At 49.4% G+C, this 24,628-nt stretch overlaps 1 protein-coding gene across 2 annotated transcripts; it reads left to right on the top strand.

Annotated features, from left to right (window-relative positions):
- Positions 1-179: 179 nt before the first annotated feature.
- On the top strand, positions 180-13,868 carry LOC130125948 (protein tyrosine phosphatase type IVA 2-like). Of its 2 annotated transcripts, none has more exons than XM_056295322.1 (8): positions 180-463; positions 1,089-1,262; positions 2,066-2,187; positions 6,151-6,889; positions 7,020-7,112; positions 8,066-8,196; positions 9,845-9,919; positions 10,938-13,868. In XM_056295322.1, exons 4-8 carry the CDS (start codon positions 6,794-6,796, stop codon positions 11,047-11,049), a joined length of 507 nt encoding a protein of 168 aa, XP_056151297.1. In that variant the 5' UTR covers positions 180-463; positions 1,089-1,262; positions 2,066-2,187; positions 6,151-6,793; the 3' UTR covers positions 11,050-13,868. The 2 variants fall into 2 exon arrangements, with proteins under 2 accessions (XP_056151297.1, XP_056151296.1); XM_056295321.1 differs by having other exon boundaries at positions 6,009-6,889.
- The last annotated feature ends 10,760 nt before the right edge of the window (positions 13,869-24,628 follow it).

The raw sequence follows: 24,628 nt of genomic DNA, 5'->3' as shown, positions 1-24,628 counted from the left end.
ACCGCTTTTCTGGGCACTCTGTCTCTGATTGGCCAGTACGCGTACCCGTTTTCCGCGAACTCTGCCTCTGATTGGCTAGTACTCGTCGCCTCCGTTGGTTAAGGTTAGGGTGGGGTTAGGGATAGGGTTAGCCAATCAGAGATAGCGTAGGGGCGGGTCTTCCTAGTCTCGCCCGGAAAAGCAGTGGGAATGACATCTCCGTCTCCTTCTCATCCATCCATCTCTGAGAACTAACCACGAGGTGATCTTTGCACCCCCAGCTTGTGTGTACCGGAACAGCCGTCAGGGGTGCAGGCCGACCACACACTCACCCAACCCAACCCAACCCAACCACTGGGGGCGCTGTCGCTCACTAAGCGTTTGACACAAGCGCCAGGCCTTTGAGTCGGTTCAACATGGTCCCTGTGCTGGCGGTGCTGCCTTGTTAGGAGAGTCCAGGCTTTCAGCGACACCCCTTGATTTTGTAAGTTGTGCCCCTTCAACCTCGCCGTGGCTTGTGTACGTGTGGCGGAGGAGGGCCAGTGTGGGCCAGTGGCGGGCCAGTGACGGGCCAGACCCCAGCTGGCACGGAAGTATGGCCGCGGCAAAGTGCTAGCACGGCTGTTTCGGTGCCCAACGTGTCCATTGCCTCGATTTAACTGGAGTTTGTTTATTTTGTTAACTTTTTATTTTTATTTTTTATTTGTAATAAAAAGGAATACTTGCTCGCGTTCTGGACCTGCGCGCCGTCTGGTTTAGTGGGGTTAGCTAGCGGCTAGCGAGCTAAGCTAGCCGGGTTGACGGGCTATGCTAATCCGGTGCTGACGCTAGCGGGGCTCCCCGCTAGAAGGCGGACCGTTTCCGCGTCTGGGCCGGGCACAAGCTTAAAACGGCTCGGCTTGCTCAGTCCAGCCTTTCGCGAAGTGGATTCTGGCCGTCGAGTGTAATAACGGCACCACGCCATGACGAGTGTGTGTGTGTGGGTGGGTGTGTTGTTAGCTAGCGGCGGGTAGGGTGAGACGCCGCTGGTTCTGCCTCCGGTTGACTGATTGGGGCGGGGGGGGGACGGGGGGGGGTTCGGTACTGACACGTCTCTCGTTGTGTGGCAGGTTAGCAGCGAGCTAGCGGGCCGTCTCGGAGCGCTTTGTTAGCCAGGCCGCAGGAGAACAAGAGAGAGAGAAAACAACAACAACAACAGCCATCATCAATGGTGTGTCTACATCCCGGAGCCGTCACATCTTCCTGTGTCCGCTCAATGAACAACCTGCTCCACTCACATCACGGTGAGTGGACCGCCCGTAGTCGCTGCAGCGCGGTGACACAGCTGAAGCAGCTCCGCGGTGTGTCCTAACAGCAAGCCCCTTCTCCCTCTCCCCCCCTCTCTGTCTTTCTCTCTGTCTCTCCCCCCCTCTCTCTGTCTCTCTCTCTCTCTCCCTCTCTCTCTGTCTCTGTCTGTCTCTCTCTCCCTCTCTCTGTCTCTCCCTCTCTCTCTCTCTGTCTCTCTCCCTCTCTCTGTCTCTCCCCTCTCTCTGTCTCTCTGTCTCTCCCTCTCTCTCTCTGTCTCTCTTTCTGTCTCTCCCTCTCTTTCTCTCTGTCTGTCTCTCTCTCCCTCTCTCTGTCTCTCCCTCTCTCTCTGTCTGTCTCTCTCTCTCTCCCTCTCTCTCTCTGTCTCTCTTTCTGTCTCTCCCTCTCTTTCTCTCTGTCTGTCTCTCTCTCCCTCTCTCTCTCCCTCTCTCTCTTTCTGTCTCTCTTTCTGTCTCTCCCTCTCTCTCTCTCTGTCTCTCTTTCTGTCTCTCCCTCTCTTTCTCTCTGTCTGTCTCTCTCTCCCTCTCTCTGTCTCTCCCTCTCTCTCTCTCTGTCTGTCTCTCTCTCCCTCTCTCTCTCTGTCTCTCCCTCTCTCTCTCTGTCTCGCCCTCTCTCTCTGTCTCTCCCTCTCTCTGTCTCTCTCTCTGTCTCTCCCTCTCTCTCTCTGTCTCTGTCTCTCCCTCTCCCTCTCTCTCTCTCTGTCTCTCCCTCTCTCTCTTTCTGTCTCTCTCTCTCTCTCTGTCTCTCCCTCTCTCTCTCTGTCTCTCCCTCTCTCCTTTAGGCTGCACATGTATGGCGCTTGGAAGGCTTGGATGGGAGTTTTGCCAAGCCCAGCACCTGCTGCTTATTGTGGACAAGTGAACAGAAGACACCAGCTAGTCTAACACACTGCCATATACACAGGTGGGTAGCAAGGCTAATGGTCCCATTATGCCTTTTGGCTTTAAGGCCACTGCGCACACACACACACACACGGGGTGATTTTGGTCATCTTGGCTTCTTCTCCTGACAGGTTTTCCAAGCGATGGACAATTCAGTCTGAGTGATGGCCGGCTGTTTTGGGGCGTTCGGTGTGGCGGGGTTAAGGACAGCTTACAAGAGTACTGATTTGCGAAGTCATGGGCTCTGGTGACGTTTTAGTTGTGTCAAGAGAATTTAGGGCTTTCGTCTAGGGATGCACCGATGCCACGTTTTTCAGACCAAGTACAAGCACTTACATTTGGGTACCTGCCGATAGTGAGTGTCGATATGAGTACTCAATACCATTACACTTCTAACAGCGACTAAGAAAACTTGTTTTATTTTCATCGCGTGTTCCTCACTTGCTGACTGTAACAAATTAAATATGCAACACGATGCTGTTGCTGACATTTCAACATTCAACTTTGTGTTTTCCTGAACAGACGGCACTGCCACACATTTCACTTAAGTGTGACGTGTGACACATTCAGTGGATTTCAGGACAACATACAACTGCAGCAGAACCAGGCACGAACGCGGCGAGTGACGTGGGTGCGGCAGAGCGGGGGTTTTTTATTACCTGCCACACCAGCTGCGCCTGTGTTGTGTGTAGTTGCATGCCAGCCATGTTTTCTGCGTCACTGCGTGCGTATGGAGCTTTGTCAAGTGATAATGCAGTTGGTTTTGCAGGGTTTGGAAGCGTAGGCTGTATTAGCTGGATCTGAATTAATTAACTAGATCTTCTTAATTACGGGATCATGGATACACATGATTTGATTGATTTCATTGAATGTGCAATAAAAAAAAAAAACACGAGGTTGCATTGCTGCATCGCATTGCCTCTGGTACAACGAGGTATTTATCCGTCCATTATCTGAACCGCTTATCCTGCTCTCAGGGTCGCGGGGGATGCTGGAGCCTATCCCAGCAGTCATTGGGCGGCAGGTGGGGAGTCACCCTGGACAGGCCGCCAGGCCATCACAGGGCCCACCCACACACACACACACACACACAAATTCATACCTAGGGCCAATTTAGTACGGCCAGTTCACCTGACCTACATGTCTTTGGACTGTGGGAGGAAACCGGAGCCCTGAGCCCCCACGCAGACACGGGGAGAACATGCAAACTCCACACGGGATGACCCGGGTTGACCCACCAAGGTTGGACTACCCCAGGGCTCAAACCCAGGACCTTCTTGGTGTGAGGCGACCGCGCTAACCACTGCGCCACCGTGCCGCCTATGTCGTTTTTACCTGTTGAAGCAGGAGTGAAGCGGAAAACGCTGCTTGCACGCAACCACATGCAACGCAGTCGCAGTGTAGCAGGAAACACCCACTCTGACCGACCCGCGTGATGCGACCCACCCGTGCCCGGGCTGTCTGCACTCGTCCAGGTTACACACGCTTGTAACTTTGTCACTTCTTGCTCCACGTTGTCTATCTGGCGCCATCTCGTCCTGTACGAATGGCGAAAAAAAGGCACCACTCACTTTTCACGATTTCCGCCGGAATTGTCTAGTTGGTTATTGGGTACAGTTGTATCGGAGTATCAGAGTAGTTTTACGAGTGTGAGTACATGAGGACAGTATCGGATCGATATCTGATACTAATTTCCCTACTTTCGTTGTGTACTGCCGCGCGGGATACGAGGATAGAAACTAAGGCTTATGCCAAGTGTCAGCACACGACCAACAGTTCATAGTTCTACACGATCGTAGTGGGGTCGCACATCACCGGATTTTTACAAGACTTTTTCAAGTCCTGGCGCCATTACAACAATTTGCCATGGCAGCGCAGTGTGCCGGGACGTTCGTCAGCGCACCCGGTCCTGACAAGCTGATTCTCGTTAAACGGTTAAGAAAAGTTCGCCAAACACCTTCACGTAATAATACCCGACTGCTAGCTGATATGTTATTTTGATGATGAACGTGTAAAAGTAGGAGGGCCACAGCGTTCAGAGGCAGTTAAAGTAAGTGCTCGTTGGACGGAGGGAAGAGGTCAGAGGCCTGATCGAAAAAGCGGATCCAAGGCACTCTTCCAAATAGCAACGTGAGCTTGAAATAGTGTTAACTCACCGGGTAGTTGAAGGGCGTCGGCGGGCTTGCACCACCATGTTTCTCCTCTCTGTCATGGTAAACGTCTGCCGCCACGTTAAAAAGGCAGTCATGTTGCTGCCACAGGGCCACCGATGACTCTTCCTGTTGTCTCGTCCACTTCTTCCCCACCATGTTTTTGGTTATTTATTGTTCTTCCTCGGGCTTAACGCTGGTTGGCGTTTGGTTTTATTGTAAACTCATTCATGGCCGGCACGGTGGCGCAGCGGTTAGCGCGGTCGCCTCACAGCAAGAAGGTCCTGGGTTCGAGCCCCGGGGTAGTCCAACCTTGGGGGTCGTCCCGGGTCGTCCTCTGTGTGGAGTTTGCATGGTCTCCCCGTGTCTGCGTGGGTTTCTTCCGGGGGCTCCGGTTTCCTCCCACAGTCCAAAGACATGTAGGTCAGGTGACTCAGCTGTACTGAATTGTCCCTAGGAATGAATGTGTGTGTGTGTGGGCCCTGTGTGATGGCCCGGCGGCCTGTCCAGGGTGTCTCCCCGCCTGCTGCCCAGGCGGGGAGACTGCTGGGATAGGCTCCAGCATCCCCGCGACCCTGAGAGCAAGATAAGCGGTTAAGATAATGGATGGATGGTGAACTCATTCATTGGCAGTTGGCAGTCCACGTGGACAGTTGTGTCACTGCACGTCACTGCACATTTTGAAATGACCCGGCAGGTCGCCGACAAATTCCAGACTGGAGCGGGACCGAAAAATCCTGTCTCTTGACCGTCTCACATTACGGGTCTGTTAAAACGGACAGACTCGGGACTTTGCGACGACTTCTTCAAGATTACTCTGCGACTGCGAAATTAGCTGGCGTTCAGTCGGGGACTTGAAATCGGAGCAAAAGTCGGCTGATGCACGCCAGCCTTTACACGCCATCCTGGGGCGTGACCGGTAGGGTCAGGGTAGAAAACGATGTATTTCTGCAAGGATCGCACTGCCCAGCACACTGTGTATTTCTCTCTGAGTTTGTGTGTGTGTGTGTGTTGCTGTCAGAGACTCGCTGAAAGTAATTTGCTCGTCTAAAATACCTACATGTGACAGCTCCGTGACGAATGTTTGGACATATCACCTATGTCAGCCTATGTCAGCCAACAGCGGTGCGCTTTTGGCTGACATAGGCTGCAGCCTCACCATTTGTAGCAGACTCACTTCAACAAGTACAGCAAGTACAGCCTGACCGGGGGTTTCCTTTTGTTTCCGTCATCCAGTGGCACATAGAGTAAACTTGCAAGATGACCAAAATCACACAGTGTGTGGGAGCCTTTAGAGTTGTTTTTATGTACGTGTATATTATATATATATATATATATATATATGCAACAGAATCATTGTTATTATTTCTCTTGCTATGCTAGCACCACAGAGTACCCAGATCCACCTGCCATGTTTTTAACCTTTACAGGGGTTTTAACATCTAGATGTCTGCAAACTCAGTAAAACGGTGTAGGGTTTAGTCGCTCTTTACAGAATTGCCTCGTAAACAGAATGGAAGAAGTGTGGCTCAGAGTCTGTGCTGTGGTGATGTACACACTTTTAAGTCTAGATGTAAATTTGTCAGGGTTAGGTTTCCCGCCGATGTGATTTTACCCTCCCTCTGTGTGTCTCCGCAGTCAGACTTGACACGAGTCGCGGTGACGCTTAACGTTGTTCTCTCTGTCCACAAAGACCCTTACTGCCGCCCAGTCCAACCCCTATGAAGACGAGCCAACCCTCAGCCTACCAACTACCCCGGGGAACGGAGGAGGCTGTGTTCTTACCCTGGGACCCCAAGGAGCTGACCGTTCTCCTCTTCTCTCTTTCTCCTCAGCTCTCCTTTTCTGCTTTTCCTTCTCCTGATCGGCCTGATGTGTGCGAGGCGTTCTTGAATGGGCTAACCGGTTTCAAAGAAAGAAGGAAGGGAGGACGGCTCATTTTTTTTGTCCTTTTTCCCCTCTTTCTTCTGAATGGACGATCATTGTCCCCCGTCATCGTAACCCCTAATCTGTTCTTGAGCCTGTTTTGCTTTTTGTTTATCCAAGAAAACACCCTTTTTATTGCCGAGAAGAACTTTTAGATAACCACTTTTTCCCCCATTCTTAATTTACAAGAATATTTTTTGTCATCTGTGTGGATGATCCCCTCCCCCCAAGTGGCAATACCCACTCAAGAGTACATTTTGAATTCTTCATAATATCGTCATCTTTCCCCAAGAAGAGTACTGCACTTAATTTCTATTTTTTGTTTTTTTTCCTTTGGCAAACGCATTTGATTTACAATCCTTTTGACTGTCTTGAAGGCTGTCCCTGTATTTGTGGCCTACAATTTTTCTTTCTCGTGCTTCTCTAAGAATTTTTTAGACAGTCTCTGGAGAATTTTTTTTTTTTTTTTAATGTCCCGGAAGCCGTTTTGAACATCTCGGAAGCCCAGCACTTCGCTTAACTTTTTCCCGTAAGAACCTTTTGAGTCTTAAAATGAACCGGCCGGCCCCAGTAGAGATCACCTACGACTGTCTCCGATTCCTCATCACACACAACCCCACCAACGCCCAGCTGGGGAGATTCATAGAGGTAGAGAGCTTCTGAATTAATGCTCATATTAAAAAGCATTGTGAATTCCCGAACGGTGAAGGAAATTGAGATGTTTGTTTGTTTATATGACATCACATCACAGAGTTTAATGTATGTGCACATTGTTTAGGATCTGAAGGCATATGGCGTGCAGACCTTAGTGAGAGTTTGTGCTGCTACGTATGACAAGACCCCGGTGGAGCAGGAGGGCATACAAGTCCTGGTAAGACGCATGTGGACGTTTCATCCATTCAGTCATAATCTTTTGAGAAGAAAGACAATACAGCAGGTGTTATCATTGCATTACTTACACCAGCATTTCCCAACCCAGTCCTCAAGGAACCCCTATCCTGCAGATTTTCATTGTAACCCTGCATAGGTAGCCCTGCTTGTACTTACTCAACCAATCATCTCACAGCACTTAATTAGGCAAGGTGTGCAACAGCTGACATAATTCATTGCTGATTGGTTGAATAACTACAAACAGGTACCTATTCAGGGTTGCAAAGAAAATCTGCTGGATAGGGGTTCCTTTAGGACTGGGTTGGGAAACACTGACTTACATGGAAACGGCATGGTCTTTGCATTCACAGACCGTGGGCCTCATTTCTCCGTCTGCTTTTATGAAAGTGTAGTCTCTCACACATCCCAACAGAATTTTCTTGCCTAATTTATGAGACATGCATGAGCACAGATTTCATTTGTATTCATTCGAGTATGTTAATTGCCAAGCCATTGTAATTAAAAAGCACGTGAATGGCTCAGCTGACTATCATAAGTCGGTCAGAGTTTGACATTATATTGAATCGTACACAGTTTCAAAACATTTTATTCAGCGGTTATAGCAGTGGTGTTACTATGCCAGACAAACTAGAATTCAGGAAAGAAATAGTAGGGGACGCCAATGCCATGTTGGTCAGGTAAAAAGAAATAATTTGAGTTGAAACTGATTGGGATAAGAAAGTAAAGACGGGGTCCTTTGAAAATATTAACTGTCATTGTTTTCTGTAGAAGAAATTGTAGCCCAGTGGACTGAATTTATTCATTTATCCACACTTACGCCCCCTTGTTCCAATGCCAATAGACCACTAGGATATGAATTCTCATCACTACAGAAGTAAAGACAGACATCAGGATCGTGTCCCTCTAGACCTGTTTGTCATTCTGTCTCCCTAGGATTGGCCGTTTGATGATGGCTCAGCACCCCCAGACCAGGTGGTTAATGACTGGCTGAACCTTCTGCAGACTAAATTTAGAGAGGAGCCTGGCTGCTGTGTGGCTGTTCACTGTGTAGCTGGATTGGGACGGTTGGTACAGACTATATAGTAGGGGTGTCCTGATTAACTTCATGATTATTGCTGCAATTAACCAGTTTGTAGGTTTTGTGCGTTAGTTTGTGAATGAAAGCTGGCCAGTTACGTACTGGTAGCAAATCTTTGTTTTTGGCAGTTAACAACATGTTATCATGAAAATGTTATTGGTTGAACCTCCATGTTTGTTAGTTTTGAAGTAGGTGCAATATTGAGTAAGTGCCGTCCTTTTACCCAAAGCCTGAATGAGTAAAAGCACTGCAAGTTGACACCTAGACTGCTGTGTCACAGCAGGCTAGTTTACTGAGCAACAAACTGGCATTGCTTCTCACAGTTTGACTAAAAAGAATATTTATGAAATGGCCTGTGACTTAAATAGATTATAGATTCAGTGGGTGAATTTATTGAAAGGAAATTGGCATACAGGTAGTCCCCGGGTTACGAACGCCCGACATACGAACTCCCGTACTTACGAATTCCCGTACTTACGAACCGACTGCCGTAAAGCCTATTATTTAAAAAAATCGAGTCAAACATATTGCTCCCTCCGGGTTGGGGATGAGTTGTTGCCTCAAGTGAAGGAGTTCAAGTATCTTGGGGTCTTGTTCATGAGTGAGGGTAGGATGGAGCGGGAGATTGACAGGCGGATTGGTGCAGCATCAGCAGTAATGCGGATGGTGTACTGGACCGTTGTGGTGAAGAGGGAGCTGAGCCGGAAGGCAAAGCTCTCGATTTACTAGTCAGTCTTTGTTTCAACCCTCACCTATGGTCATGAGCTTTGGGTAGTGACCGAAAGGGTGAGATTGCAGATACATGTGGCTGAAATGAGTTTCCTCCGTAGGGTGTCTGGGCTCAGCCTTAGAGATAGGGTGAGGAGCTCGGACATCCAGAGGGAGCTCGGAGTAGAGTCGCTGCTCCTTCACGTCGAAAGGAGCCAGTTAAGGTGGTTCGGGCATTTGATTAGGATGCCTCCTGGACACCTTCCTTTGGAGGTTTTCCAGGCATGTCCAACTGGGAGGAGACCCCGGGGTAGACCCAGAACTCGCTGGAGGGACTACATGTCCAATCTGGCCTGGGAACACCTTGGGGGATCCCCCATGAGGAGCAGGAGGGCGTTGTTGGGGAGAGGGACGTCTGGAGTGCCCTACTTAGCTTGCTGCCACCGCGACCCCACCCCGGAGAAGCGGCTGAAGATGAGATGAGATAAAACGAATTCACACAATGAGCATCAATATAAATGCAGTGCTAATGCGATGCTAACCCATTGGGCTATACCTACTATGATAAGGCTTTAACAACACATCCGCCTTACCAGGATTTTTTTTTTTTTGCTTTTCAAATGCCAAATATGCACATTGTACTGCCATAGGAAGGTGAAGTCCAGCACACTTCACTGGTATGGGCCTTAGTTTTTGAAGTTGTAGTGAGTTTTTCATCTTTCAGAACTGATTTCACAGTCTTGTTTGAATTACAGGCAAAAAGTCAAAGGATGTAAACTCAAGTAATAAACAAGTTAGACAACACATCTATTATTGGTTTTTTTTGTTTTTTTTTGGTGTGTTTTTGTTATTTTATACATTTTAAGCATGGTAAGGTACACTATTATGGGTTCATCTGAGCAACGGTTGCCTGTTGGTCTCCTCAGAGCTCCTGTGCTGGTGGCCCTGGCCCTAATCGAGTGTGGAATGGAGTACGAGGATGCTGTGCACTTCATAAGACTGTAAGTGTAATACTCTTGTCCCCTAAATTCAGTGTTCTGTTGAGTACCGCTGTGCTCTACACCCCCAGTTTAAGACACAAAACCGTTACCTAATGAAGTAGCAGTAGAATATTAACCAACTGTGGAGACCATTGAAAATAATAAGGTAAACGTGGACATCCTTTTGATTTCCGTTTTATTTGCACAGTGTTTTTTTTGGAACATTTCCCTGCTTAAATTCAGTTTAGATTAAATCGTACAGCTGTGGGTCAGAATAGATTAGTGGAATTTATTGATCCCTGTGGGGAAATAGAATTGTTGAAGCAGACGATATTAGGACACAGCCTGGAGGGGGAGAAGGGTTAAGTAGAGAAATGCAAGTAAATATGCGGAGGGGACTTAGATCACATCACTGACACCGGACCAGATGAGCGACAGGATATGAGGAGTATTAGCCAGTGTATGTGGTTTGCAGAGAACAGCAGTACAGTAACGCCGATAAACATTGCATAGGAATATAATGAGGAATCGGGAACAGTTTATTCCTGTAAAGCTGTCTTAAAACCATTTATTCTGAAGCTGTGATCATAGAAAAATGTATGAAATAATCCCATGGTTTTTGGTACAAAAAGTAGATGTAACAAGCTCTAATGAAGTTCTGAAAATGAGTTATGATTACAGTATATGTGTGCAAACTGCATGTTAATCGGAGCACTTTCAATAAAATATTAACGAACGGCTGCTGTGTAAGTTGCATGTTGTGGTAAAAATGATGCTGGGCTTTAAAGAAAAATCTGGTGACAGTCGATTACGGCACAAATGAACGAGAGCCTTCAGCTGAGTCAGCGCCCTTTTAAATACATTCACTGCTGAGTGGTTTAGAATATGTTGTCGGAATTCTGCAAGTGTGCTGTCTGGATTTAGCAAAAAGCAACAGTACCTTTTTCTAAAGTCCAGTTGCAGCTGCTTGATAACTGGCACGCTCTTTAGGCTTTTCTCAAACAGTGTGTGTGTGTGTGTGTTGTGTGTGTGTGTTCAGGAAACGTCGTGGAGCATTCAACTCCAAACAGCTGCTCTACCTGGAGAACTACAAACCCAAACTGTGTCTGCGCTCCAAGGATGCCAACGGACAGAGCTGCTGTCTGCAGTAGTGATCAGCACCTCCCACTTTAAGAACCCTCTTCCTCCTTTTTTGTGCCGTTTTCATCCCTTCAGTCTGACAAAACAACATAACCTAGCTGTTGTAAGATTTAATGCTCTGTCGGCCTATTAAATTAATTTAAAGCACTCTTTTTACAAATGGTCATATTCCTGAACCTTGCTTGTAAAGTAAGAGGGGAAAAAAAAAGTTTATTCTTTTCAATTTCTGAAATTCTCGGACCGGTTGAAAACGAGTTCCATAGACCATCGCTGAACTTACTTGGCACACAACAAGCAATCTTAACTTTTGGGTTTCTGTCAAATAATGAAACTAAGTTGGAGGCACAATATTTACATGGCAGTGTATTGATTTTTGTTTTTGCTACTCAATTCCGTTGTTCTGAAAGCTTATACTGCCTGTTTAAATAGTATGTTCCGGAATGAGATCGGCACTTTTCACACAACATGAGAGGAAACTTGGAGATTAAATGAAAATTAATGTTACTGCCTCATCTGGACGTCAGCTCAACAGCTCGGGTGTTAAAGGCTGTTCTGAAAATGACTGCTGTGGAGCAGCTTCAGCAAAACTCACCTGATGGGGTCGCAGGCGGCGGCTTCGGTTTTCTGTCTCCTAGTTTTTCCGTTCCTGTACGCCCTCATTGTCTGTACAGTGTAAGGTCGTTTGATCATGTGACTGTGGGGTCACACCCTGTAGCAGGTCACCATTCACTTTTATGTAAAAGAAAATGCTGGTGCCCCCCATAGCCGAATGGTTATAGCGTGTGCCACATGACCGCAACTGTTGCCGGTTCGATTCCGGCCTTTGTTACATGTCATACCCCTCGCTCGCTTTCCCAGATTTCCTGTCTGCCTCTTCACTGTTACTGTCCAATAAAGGTAAACAAATGCCCGAAAAATAATCTTTTCGAAATAGAAGAAGTGGATGCTGGTATTTGGGGGAGGAACACGCAGAATACTGTGAAAACGGCTGGAGTTGATTTGAACCTCCGCTTTCACCTCAACTGCCGCTTTACTTTTGCAGTGTTTCATTCGGTGGCTGGATGCCAAAGTGGACTACCTGTGAGATCATCCCCCGACTTGTTGAAGCTAAACTAGATACTTGACACCCTGAAAAGAGAATTGACGCCCAAAATCAACATCAGCAGTCAGTTTGAGTCCCGCCTTTGGTGCACGTTGCTGCTCCTTGTGTTACTTATACTTTATAGAAAGTAAGTCAGTAGTTGGCAGTGTGCGCCTCCAGACATTGGTTTTTCACCCATCTGTCCACCAGCTGGTTCGTCCTGATTTTACTGATGATAATCGGTTCCCACTGGGGGATGAAAGTCATCATTTCTAGCCAGAGTAGTTGGTCTTGTTGTTCTCATGGCACCACTAACAGAGAGCAGCGGATAAAGAGGGAAATGGTAAGGTAAAAGTTGTCAAATAAAAAATGTCTCCATTGTCAGTGTGATTCAAATATAGATGCTTTCATAAACAACTGACCAGTTCAAGCTCATCTTTATTGTCATGTATTTCAAATACAAGGACATTCTTGTGCTCTGGCTCTCTGCCTTAACACAACTACACCCCATGTACAAAACAAATACGGTGAATTCATACATTATATACACAATATACTAGAACAGTACAGGATAACAACAATGTGAGGTGCATATGGGTGCGTCAGCTGCCCAGCAGCCTGACTGCCTGTGGAAAGAAACTATTACTGAGCGGATGGTGTGATGTTTGATGCTCCAGTAATGTTTTTTAGGTGGAAGGAGCGAGAGCAGAACATGAGCGGGGTGGCTGGGGTCCTTAATGATGTTTTGGGCTTTCCTTTTGCAGCATGTGGTGTAAATATTGTGAAGGTGTGGTATTTCCATGCCAATGATTTCTGCTGCTGTCCTTACAGTCCTCTGAAGCAGTCTGCAGACCTGAGCAGTCAGGTTGCCAAACCACACTGTGACACAGCCTGTCAGCATACTCTCCATGGTACCGCCATCAAAGTTCATACGAGTTTTGGTACTCGTAGCAAAACTCTTGAGATGCCTCAGAAAATACAGTCGCTGCTGTGCCTTCTTCAGGATAACGTTGGTGTTGAGAGACCACGTGAGGGTGTCTGTGATGTGTAAACCGAGAAATCTAAAAACTGTCCACATTTTCAACAGATGACCCATTGATGGCAATAGGAATGTGATTTTCTCTGAGCTTTCTAAAGTCAACAGCGATAACTTCTGTCTTATTGGCATTTAGAGAGAGGTTGCCATTATGGCACCACATGGTTAAATCTTCCACTCCTATAGGCCCTCTCCTCACTGCCGCTCATTAGTCCCATAACTGTGGTGTCATCTGCAAATGTGGTGATGCTGTCGTGTCAGTGTATCTGCTAGCGCCATCGATGGACAGAGCTTGTTATGTAGTCTCTCTGCTGCCCTTATTTCTATAGATCCAGTAGTTGTTGACTGTAAACGTTAAGACGTGTGTGACACTGTGCAACATCTGCATTTGTGAGATGGCCGAAACAACAAAGATCAACTTGCACAAGTTGCTAAATTCACCAGTGGCCCTTTGGAGCGGCACAGCGGGGCCACCACGGCTACTGCTGGAGGCTGCTGCTGCTGTCTAGTTAGGGCTCTGCACCTACCAAGCTGTCTGCCAACCTGCCGTGCTTCTAATATACTGTTGTCTTTGTGTTGGTTTTCTACCCTCTTGTGTTTTATTTTCTATCCTGTATCTGTTTGTATCAGGTTTATTTATTGACTCGAGCGTGCTTCTTAGTGACTTGAATGTGTGCTGGAAAAGCTGTCCGTCTCCACGTGGAAAATAAAAGCCCTCGTGTTCACTATTGTAACCGGTTATTTTCTTGCCCGGTGCGGGATTCGATACGGGGTGTACTGCACCACAAGGCGGCATCACTAACCGCTCGGCTAAAGGGTTAGACCCGTTCGCTAGGGGGCTAACGTGTCTTATTAGTAGTTTACAGTCGTCACCCTCCCCGGAAGCGCGCCCTCGCGCTTTGTTCTTCCCGCGCTCCGAAGAGACTTCTGAGGATCTGCACACTTCCGGATCCCGCCGTTGCCGCCAATGTAACCGGTTATTTTCTTGCCCGGTGCGGGATTCGATACGGGGTGCACTGCACCACAAGGCAACACCACTACCCGCTCGGCTAAAGGGTCAGACCCGTTAGCTAGGGACTAACATGTCTTATTAGTAGTTTACAATAATAACGCGTCCCAGCCAAACACCCCCGACACACCTCCCCGCACGCCACACTACGACACCAAAAACACCAGGCCAGACCGCCCTCGGTGTTATTGGAACCGCCGGTCTGCATGGGCTAGCAGTTAGTCCTGTCAGACCGCCCTCGGCGTTACCTCCTCGGGTGCAGCTCCGGGCAAGGCCGCGGTCCCTGGGCCCACAGCGCAGCAGACCAAACTCTCAAGCTAACAAACGAACACCCAAAAGAAAGAAAGAAAGAAACTTGGACGCAGACGTGGACAAAGACGCTCAGCATCGACGGCCCTGGGCGAGGCCGCCTCAAATGTGACTCTTCCCACGCCGATACTGGGTGAGGCCGCCTCAAATGTGACTCTTCCCACGCCGATACTGGGTGAGGCCGCCTCAAATGTGACTCTTCCCACACCGGTACTGGGCGAGGCCGCCTCAAATGTGACTCTTCCCGCGCCGATACTGGGTGAGGCCGCCTCAAATGTGACTCTTCCCACACCGGTACTGGGCGAGGCCGCCTCAAATGTGACTCTTCCCACACCGGTACTGGGCGAGGCCGCCTCAAATGTGACTCTTCCTGCGCCGATACTGGGTGAGGCCGCCTCAAATGTGACTCTTCCCACACCGGTACTGAGTGAGGCCGCCTCAAATGTGACTCTTCCCACACCGATACTGGGTGAGGCCGCCTCAAATGTGACTTCCCACACCGATACTGGGTGAGGCCGCCTCAAATGTGACTCTTCCCACGCCGGTACTGGGTGAGGCCGCCTCAAATGTGACTCTTCCCACACCGGTACTGGGTGAGGCCGCTGCGAACGAGAATTTGCGCCGCCAATACGAGATAGTAGATCTGTTAAAATAAGCCATACTTACTAATTTGTGACCACTCACTTTTGTTTTACGAGTAATTTGAACACTAGTTCTTTGTAATGGTGACTGGCGATAGAATAGTGCGTGGTTTTTAAATTTTAGTGACTAGTGCCTCACGTGAGCAGATGAGAAAACTGCCTGGCATAGTCTGAACCGTGACCAAAGCACGTTTTGTGCTTGTGTCTTAATGATTGTGGCTATAATATTATAGCAAATTCGGGGAGGGGGGGGGCAACCACAGGAACTGCCGCGGCCGAGACGCGAACCCGTGTCGCCCGCACCGCAGGAGACATCGCTAACCGCTCGACTGAAGACTTAGACCCGCCACCTAGCGGCCAACGTGTCTACTTATGCATGCACGTTACACTATATAGCTCTGCCGAGTAGGCGCTTTCAAAACACGCAGTTGGAAGTTTTGCTTTTGACTGACTTTCTAAACGTGGCGACATCTTTACAGCAGCCGTGCTGTATGTTGGCGGCGGATCTACTCAGTGGTTCTGGAGGGAATGACTGCAGCCACACTGCTCCTCTGATGCCCCTCACTGACTGAACAGGTTAGGTTGCCCAACAAGCAGAAGGTAAATGGCGCCTGGTTTATAACCCATGGCACGCAGTGGAGGAAAAGCACCAGAAATCTGATTTCTCTCCGTTCAGATGGAGGCCGTTTTGAAATCAACATGCCATAGACCAGGGTTTCTCAACCGGGGGTCCGCGGACCCCTAGTGGTCCGTGGTGTAATTGCAAGGGGTCCGTGAAAATAAAATATCTTTAAAAGAAAGATCCTATGACATTTATAGAAATAGGATTATTTTACTCAAATGTGACTGAGACCTTTATCTACCTAAACTATAAAGGGTAACAGGACTTTTTTTCTCTAATTACATCTGTTTCACAAGTGTCATTTGTTGTATTTTAATAAGAGATCTCGCTCCCGTTTGCATTGTTAAAAGTTACTGCATAAGAATTCTGTTTTGTTAACTATATCTAAGTTACACCTGAAAGCTCTTATTTTTGCCCCAAAGAGTGAATAAATGCTATAATGCAATTTAAAATGCAGTTTCTACTGTTTCTATCAAATTGCAACCCCCCTCCCCCAAGATCAGGTGGAGGGGTCCTCAGGGTAGATCCAAAATACGCAGGGGGTCCAGGACCCCACAAAGGTTGAGAACCACTGCCATAGACCACCCCGCCGTGGTGGGGCATTGACTGGACTGCATGCAGGACGCAAGCCGCATGAAGAGCTGCTGTCCAACCCCAGGCTTAGCCTGCCCTGGCCTTACTGAGCTCTGTGTGTGCAGATGTGCGGGTCCGTGTGTGTCCGTGTGTGTGTATGTCTGGCTTGATCTGTCCAACTTACATCATCTGCCCTGCTCTCGTTAGAGTGGCTGTGATGGCGTGGGTGTTTTGATGCCCCTGGCTCGGATACTGCGGTGCTTGTTGGGACGACAGAGGGCGGAATCACAACTTCGAACGGAGCAACGATCGACGTTTGGGAACACGATTGGTTTTATCGATCGGTCTCGCAACACACGCGCGCGCGCACACAAAGACGGAGCAAGAGAGGTTGACCAGTGGTGTGTCTGGGTGCAGTACAGCATTGTAGCCTGCAGGTACGTCACAGTGGTGGCGTGTTCAATAAAGCTGGGACTGCACGCGCAGGCTCTGCTTTACACATTGCACCAATGTGTCTACCCCGTGATCATTTCATCAAAACAACCACACACAACAAATTGGTAACAACGTATCAAAACCTCTCTCTAGTTCCAAGCGTGCTGTGTTATAACGCCTCCAGCACGCCTTTTATAACGCCGTGTCTTTTATTAGTCCTTAATATTGTAACGTGCATGTATTAGTAGACCCGTAGTCTAGCGGTTAGCGATGCCCCCTGGGGTGCGGGCGACACGGGTTCGCGTCCCGGCCGCGGCAGTTTCTTGCGGTTGCGTTGTCCCCCCCCAAATTCGCTACAGTATCCTTGTCCTTTATAAGTCCTCGCGCCCCTCTGCTTCTCCCAGGGACGCCTTTAACGTGACGTCTGCGAGGCTACGCATGCGTATTGCGTAGTTTAAGGCGAACTCGACGGACGAGGAAGGCACTGCTTATGGCGGGAGTGACAGCCACGAATGTCACGTCGCGGTGCGGCGCGGCACGTCACGGTGGCGTGACGTCACGTCACGTCACAGAGAGATTCGTGGAGAAAGCGGTGAATGGACTTCATCTTCAAGTGAAGGTAAGCCCTTGATTTTGCAATTGTATGCTCGTGGCGGTGTTAAATGAGAGTCGCCTGTAAACGTGTTTTTCATGTAGTGTGACTGTGTTGGACAAGTTAACACATAAATGTGATTTTTAATTTGACTTTATTCTCCAGAGTTTGACCTTTTTATAGAATGCTGTCCTGCATCAGACAACCAAACGCCTTCCCCCCATCAGCTGCACACGCTCGTTATTTCACATCCTTATTATGATACAATTACTCTGTAGACACGTTTCAATTCAAGCTTCGTTGTTCATTTTCTATGCAAAGGTTGCATTGATATTTAGTGTTCATTTTTACAACTCTATACAAATTGTCACGCCCCGTCTGGCTAGTTATCTTTTTGTTTCTCCCAGTGCTCTTTGTCTTGTACTTCCGGTTTTATTTTGATACTCGCCTCTCGTCTCGTTTCAGGTCCTTTACTTCCTGCCCTCACGTGCCTCCCTCCTGTGTGATTACCTGCCCTGCCCTAATGTGTTGCACCTGTGTCTCCTTGTCGCCCCTCCTCCAGAGTATATAGCCTTGGTGTTCCCTTCCTTCTGTGCCAGCTCGTCTTGTTCCTTGGGACAGCGGTGCAGCATTGTTCCCCTTGTGCGAGTTTCTTGAGCCCTCTAGTTTCCTGACCTCTGTAGTTTCCTGACCTGGTTTTGCCTTTTCGACCCTGCCTTTCGCCTGCTTATTTGGGCACTGTTCCCTTGCTATCTGATCACCTGGGTACCGACCTCATTCTTATCAAAAGGACTGATTTTTGTGAACTGAGTCTGCGTTTTGAGTCCAAGCCTGTGGTTCAGTACTGACAGTACGAACTGGCCAGAACATGGACTCAGCGGACTCGGACCCAGTACGCTGTGTGCTCCGGGCACAGCTTCACAAGATCCAGAGTCGAGATGAACAGATCAGTCTTCTTCGCCATGAAGCGAAGGAGCTGACAGACCGTCAGGAGTCCCTCTTGGCAGCTTCCGGAACCCAGCTCAGCCATCCCTTTGACCAAATGCGGAAGCTGCGGAACCCGCCGGGCTCTGGCTTACCGACACCGGCGGCACCTCCGGGTTCTGGGTCCGATGCGGCTTCTCCTGCCATCCAATATGTAAAATGGCATATCGCTGGTTCTGTTTGGACTAGAACAATAATAGTGGTATCTCTGGAAAGGGAACATTCTCCTCTGTCTTGTCATAATGACTGATGTGAAATTTAGGGAGGCCACAGCCCCGCTAAAAGCGATCTAAGAACGTCCATGCCTGCCATGGCCACTACGGGGTTCATTTTCAGTGGCTCCATATCCACATTTCTTCTGAATATATGAAGCCACATATGGACCAAGTTTGGTGCTTTTATCACAACATGCACAATCCTTATGAATATTGGAGCTAAGCTGACCCACTAATTAGGCCCTGGTCACTTTGTGTTTACTAATATACTGGCTAAATATGGAGTACCGTGAATGACACGAGTACATGGGTCATATATGGCTCCCCAAGTCATGCCCTAAGTAACTAACTGCTATTTTCATATGTTTTCGTATGTCTTGCCCAAAAATTCGTGTTTTTAATCGATCTATAGCTGACCTCAGTACATGTGATCTCAGTATCCAGTTTGTTTGCACGAATTCACTCTCAGTTCTGCGATCAATCATCTTATTATACACCATAATACTGGAAATGACTTAATGAAATGGTACATAATTTAAATATATGTATTTGTATATTTTACCTATATTAAATGACATTATTACCACAAATGTTGTGTTTGTGTTCTTCTTTTAATGTAATGTTTCAACAATATTTACAAATAGTATCTCATAACCGCTGTTTGTAGCGACCACATTGAAATCCACAATGGTTTGGGAGCTCTAAGGAGAGGCAAATGTGTTACTTAGTCATTTCACTGCTATCAAAAACCATATAAAACACGGGAAAAAAAGCACGTCATATATACTTTGAATAACGACACAATGTCGTTCAGCCAGGGGACACAATATTCTAGAATTCTGTGGCCGTCGGAAGAACGAAGAAGGATCAGTTTGTTATAAACCATTAGAGAGCACCAAAGGATGTAGAGGGATTTGTGAATGCCCGCTGCCTACCCAGCCCCTGGCCTCTGCCTACCCAGCCCCTGGCCTCTGCCTACCCAGCCCCTGGCCTCTCCACACCTCACCGCATTACACCCAGTGAAGGCGTTGGGTCAGCGCAAAGGTGGACCTAGGGTCAGATGGTCAGGTGGTCTAAAGTAGGAAAAAGATCGACGATTATTTTGTTTTAGTGGTCTAGTCAATGTTTACAACTTATCCCCAGATATTTCCATGCTCCACGATGGAGCTGTCTGCACATACCGTGGCTATTGTTCGGAAACAATAGAGGCTGCCAATTTGTTTGAGCACAATAGTGTAGCGAATTCGGGGGGCCAACGCAACCACAGGAGCTGCCGCGGCCGGGAAGCGAACCCGTATCGCCCGCACCGCAGGAGACATCGCTAACCGCTCGACTAAAGGGTCAGACCCGCCAGCCAGCGGCCAGCGTGTCTACTAATTCATGCACGTGACAATATTTTAAAGCAGCATTACACAACTTTTCCCCTTTAATTTATCATTATGAAGTAAATGTTGATTGCACAGTGTAATGGCTATAGAATAATGACGTCGTCGGCGTTTACATACTAGATTCCCTATAAGGCTTGCTTTCACTCGCTTTCACGACGCAATTCGGCCTGCCCCCGGGTATGATCTCGCGGGAAAATGAAGGCTCGATTTACGGCACAAAGGAAGTGCAGCAACCATTGCGCAACCAAAACAGGAAGCGGACAGTGCTTTTGTTTTCCCCAGTAGCTGTCGGTAGCTAGCCCCTGCAGTGGAATTAGCAGACGGCGGAACAACTGAATTGACAGTGGAAGCTCTAACCGGCAAGACACAAAGAACCCCGTTGATGGAGGAGGCAAAGAAGGAAGCGGGAAAGTGACAGAAACAGAGGTAAAACGAGTGAACCTCGGACGGGCTCAGTGGAACGAGCTCTGGTGTTGTATGGAGCTCAGTTTCCCCGTCGAGATCTGTTTCCCCCTAGCCAGACGAAAGCATTTTCATGGAAACAGGTTAGCTACCGGTTACGATTAGGTTAAGGTAAGCATCAGGTTAAGCGTGGGTTGAAGTTGGGTTAAGGTTGAGGTTAAGGTCAAAGCATTCTGGTGTTTTATCGAACTCTGGCTAGGGAGAAACAGATGGCGATGGGGAAACAGAGTTCTATAAAACACCCAGGATTTGAGATGGTTCCAAACCGACATTCAGTTGCCCCCCCCCCCCTACTGGATCAGTAAGTAACACAACCTGCATACTCCTTAATACTACTAGATGTTTTACTCTGCCTTTATCATAGTACTGGGAGCGCGGTTTCGAGTTCAAATTGGAATTCTTGTGGTTAATTCTTGCTTTGGACAGTAGCCATGCTGCTAATAAATGTAAAGCGATCCGGTTGTCTTCGCAACAGCGGCGCAAACAATCCACAAGTTTCCGGGAGGGAGGGGGGGTCACCGGGGAAACGATTATGGGTAATACTTCCGGTGTTCGGCAGAAGCCGTATCACAGACCGGCGGCAGATTTGGCTGAAGAAGTGTTCGCTACAGGAGGGTTTCCGTGCAACGTCAACACAGAGATACGTGCGCAACTAGGGGGCAGAAAGCAGCTACAGCGCAGAGGTTTTAACCAAGAGAGAGCTCAGATACAGCAGAGATGACGTGCAATAAACTGCGCAAACCGCCAAAAGGATTGGTGGAAAATGTTCAAAATTCCAAAGGGGTCACATGCCTTTGCAAGGAATCGAAGGAAATAATCAATCAGGTAAGATGAGCAAAATTTTTAGATGTGAGCAACCCATAAAGCTTCCTGTGATTCGGCTGGCTCTTTAGCAAAAAGATTATTTGATTAAGTTAGTGGGGTAATTTCATTCCGAGATCTGACGCAATCACTGGCCAGAGGATCAGCAGCCAACAGGTGACATGTTCTTATCTGCCTGCAATCAGCCAGTATGAGTGGCACCTGCGCACTGGTTGGCCTGTGATTAGGTGCACCTGTGCTGGGGGACTGTTTGACTGGGCGCTTTGCAGACATTCCGAGTGCGGTCTTGGAAAAACTTCGCGTCGGTCTGCGGAAGCCCGTGTCCCCTGAACCCTCGTGTGCCTCCTCTGTGTGTGAGGGAGTGTTTCCTTCGTTTGGTATTTTCTGTTTATTCTGCTTTGCATTTTTGCCTGCCCTGTTTGGCCGTGGTTTTTTTTTGTTATTGTGTGTTTGCTGGAGTCCAGTAAAGCGACTTAGTACTTACCAACGGCCTCTGCCTCTTCTCTGATATTGGGTCCAAACACACGACGTTACAGCAAGACTCGAACAGACATGGACCCAGCAGAGTTAGAGCAGTTGCGCGTCGCCGGTACCGCCCAAGGTGCAGCTCTGGGCGAAAAGCACACCGAGCTGCAGTCGTTGAAGGCGAGCATCCACTCCACTTTTTGTTTTTTTTGGAGAGATCCGCCACATGCTTCAGCAGCGGACAGCGGATCACTCCCAGCTGCAGCAGGTCCATGCTCAACAGCAGCAGCAGATGATGGCCTCCATCACCGGCCTCACCACCGCTGTCCCGCAGCTACAGCACCACCAGCATCAGCAACAACCAACCCAACCGCCTCTACTGACCCGCCTGCCACTCTATCCCGACTCCTGGAACTGCCACCCCCAGAGAAGTATTCTGGGAACCCCGAGACCTGCCGCCAGTTCCTGGACCTATATGAGCTAGTCATTGGGGCTCAGCCCTCCAAGTTTGTAAACGAGACGGCTAAGGTCTCGTTTATTATACAGCTCCTGTCTGGCTCTCCCCTGGCATGGGCCACTGCTTTGTGGGAGTAACGTGCGCCCGCCTGCCAGTCCTACCAAACCTTCGTGGAGGAGCTACGCGAGTTTTTGACCACCCTGTGATGGGACAGAAGGCAGCCAAACGACTATAGGCCCTGCGACGGGGAGGGGCGACAGTAGCGGACTACACCGTCAAGTTCCGCACGGTGGCAGTAGAGAGCAAATGGAACGCTGCCTCCATCCTCACTGTTTATCAGCATGAACTGTCGGAGGACATTAAAGATGAGCTGGCCGCCAGGGAGCAGCAGGATGACCTGGAGGAGCTCATTAAACTTGCCATCCGAGTGGACAATCGCATCCGGTAGCGGTGAAGGGAGAAGAGGGTTCGGGCGCCCATGGATCCCAGCTCTGTGCCTACGCCATTCAGCCCACTGTCTGATTTCTGGCGCCTGCAGCCACCTCCCCTCCGCTTGGAGTGGAGGGGCCCATGCAGATCGGCAGGGCCAGTCTGTTAAGGGCGGAGTGCATATCCGCCTGCAGAGGGAAGGCTGCTGTTTGTACAGCGGAGAGGCTGGTCACTTTGTCGCCCACTGTCCCAAGGCTCCAGCAAAAAGACAAGACCCATCAGTAGCTGGGGAGATTCTGACGGGTCGAGTCGCCATACCTCCTTCTCCCCAGTCCCGTATGTTGTCAGCCACCGTTTCCTGGGGCTCTCGGGCACATCAGCTCAGCGCCTTTGTCGACTCCGGCGCCGCCTGGAACCTGCTAGACATTGCCCGGGCCCAGGAGTGGGGTGTCCACCTACCCGATACTTGGAGGAGGCCATTAACGTGACAGCCGTCGATGGCCGCCCTCGGGGGTCCGAAAAAGTCCGGCTTTGCACCATCCCTGTCACATTGGTCCTAGAGGGGAGTAACCGAGAGGAGATCTCCCTGCACCTTGTCGACTCACCCGTCTATCCTCTGGTGCTGTGGTATCCTTGGCTGGCCTTACACAACCCACAGCTGGATTGCACCGTAGGTTGGCTGGAGGGGTGGGGCCCTCTCTGCCAGTTTTTCTGCCTCAAGGATCCTCGGGAGACACCCCGGCGCGCAGTGGAGACCAAGTCCGCTGACCTAGCCAATGTCCCCCCCTTTCCCCACGAGTATGCTGACCTTCGGGAGGTGTTCAGCAAAAAGCGGGCAACCGTCCTTCCTCCGCACCGCTCCTATGACTGCGCTATTGAGCTCCGTGCCAGCACCAGCCTTCCCCGAGGACATCTGTACTCCCTCTCGGCTCCAGAGACTGCGGCCATGGAGCAGTATGTTAAGGAGGCCTCGGAGATGGGATTTATCCAACCATCGACTTCCCCAGCAGCTGCTGGATTCTTCTTCGTAGGGAAGAAGATGGCACACTTGGGCCCTGCATAGATTACCGGCCCCTCAATGCCATTACCATCATGAATCGGTACCCTCTCCCTCTGCTGACCACCGCTTTTGAACACCTTCCGGGGACCACTATCTTCACCAAAATCGACCTGCGCAGTGCCTACAACCTGAACCGGATCCGAGAGGGGGACGAGTGGAAGACGGCATTCATCACTCCCACGAGCTACTACTACCTTATCCGGTGATGCCCTTCGGCCTGGCGAACGCCCCAGCCATCTTCCAGGCGCTCATCAACGATGTCCTGTGGGACATTCTGGACAGGTTCGTGTATGACGATATTCTTGTTTTCCCATACCCGTCAGGAGCATGTCCGCAGTGTCCTGAAGAGTCTGCTGCAGCACCACCTGTTCGTCAAACCGGAGAAGTGAGTTCCACAGTCTCCTTCCTGGGCTCCATCCTTTCCCCCTCCGGCATGTCAATGGATCCAGAGAAGGTGCGAGCTGTGGCGGAGTGGCCCAAGTCGGTGAGGCAGGTAAAGTAATTCATGGGCTTTGCCAACTTCTATCGCAGGTTTATCCGGGGCTTCAGCACCATCGCGGCCCCGATAAACGAAACCACCAAGACGAGCTCCTCCCCGTTCCGCTGGACCCCCCCCCCCCCCCAGGCGGACCGGGCCTTCGCCTGGCTCGAACAATGCTTCAAGTCTACCCCTCACCGTCCATGCCAACCCGACGCTGCCCTTCGTTGTGGATGCGGAGGTGGGCATCGGGGCCGTCCTGTCCCAACGGGTGCCTGCGGATGGTAAGTTCCATCCGTGTGCCCCCCCCCCCCCGAGTCTCAACCCCAAAGAGAGAAATGACGTTGGGGACAGGGAGCTGCTGGCAGTAGTGGAGGCTCTGAAACAATGGCGGCACTGGTTGGCGGGCTCGAGGCATTCGTTTGTGGTTTGGACCGACCACAAAAACCTGTCCTACATCCGCGGTGCCAAATGGCTGAACTCCCAGCAATCCAGGTGAGCTTTTTAATTTGTATTGGCTTACCGCCCGGGC

The sequence above is a fragment of the Lampris incognitus genome, chromosome 16 (assembly GCF_029633865.1).
Source record: "Lampris incognitus isolate fLamInc1 chromosome 16, fLamInc1.hap2, whole genome shotgun sequence".
Taxonomy (NCBI): Eukaryota; Metazoa; Chordata; class Actinopteri; order Lampriformes; family Lampridae; genus Lampris; species Lampris incognitus.
Note: the sequence above shows the minus strand (reverse complement) of the source record. Positions and strands in the feature narration are given on the sequence as shown.

Coding starts and splice junctions, on each gene's coding strand:
- LOC130125948 (XM_056295322.1), top strand. CDS start 6,794: ATGAACCGGCCGGCCCCAGTAGAGATCACCTACGACTGTCTCCGATTC. Junction 6,890..7,019: donor AGCTGGGGAGATTCATAGAG/GTAGAGAGCTTC, acceptor CACATTGTTTAG/GATCTGAAGGCATATGGCGT. Junction 7,113..8,065: donor AGGAGGGCATACAAGTCCTG/GTAAGACGCATG, acceptor CTGTCTCCCTAG/GATTGGCCGTTTGATGATGG.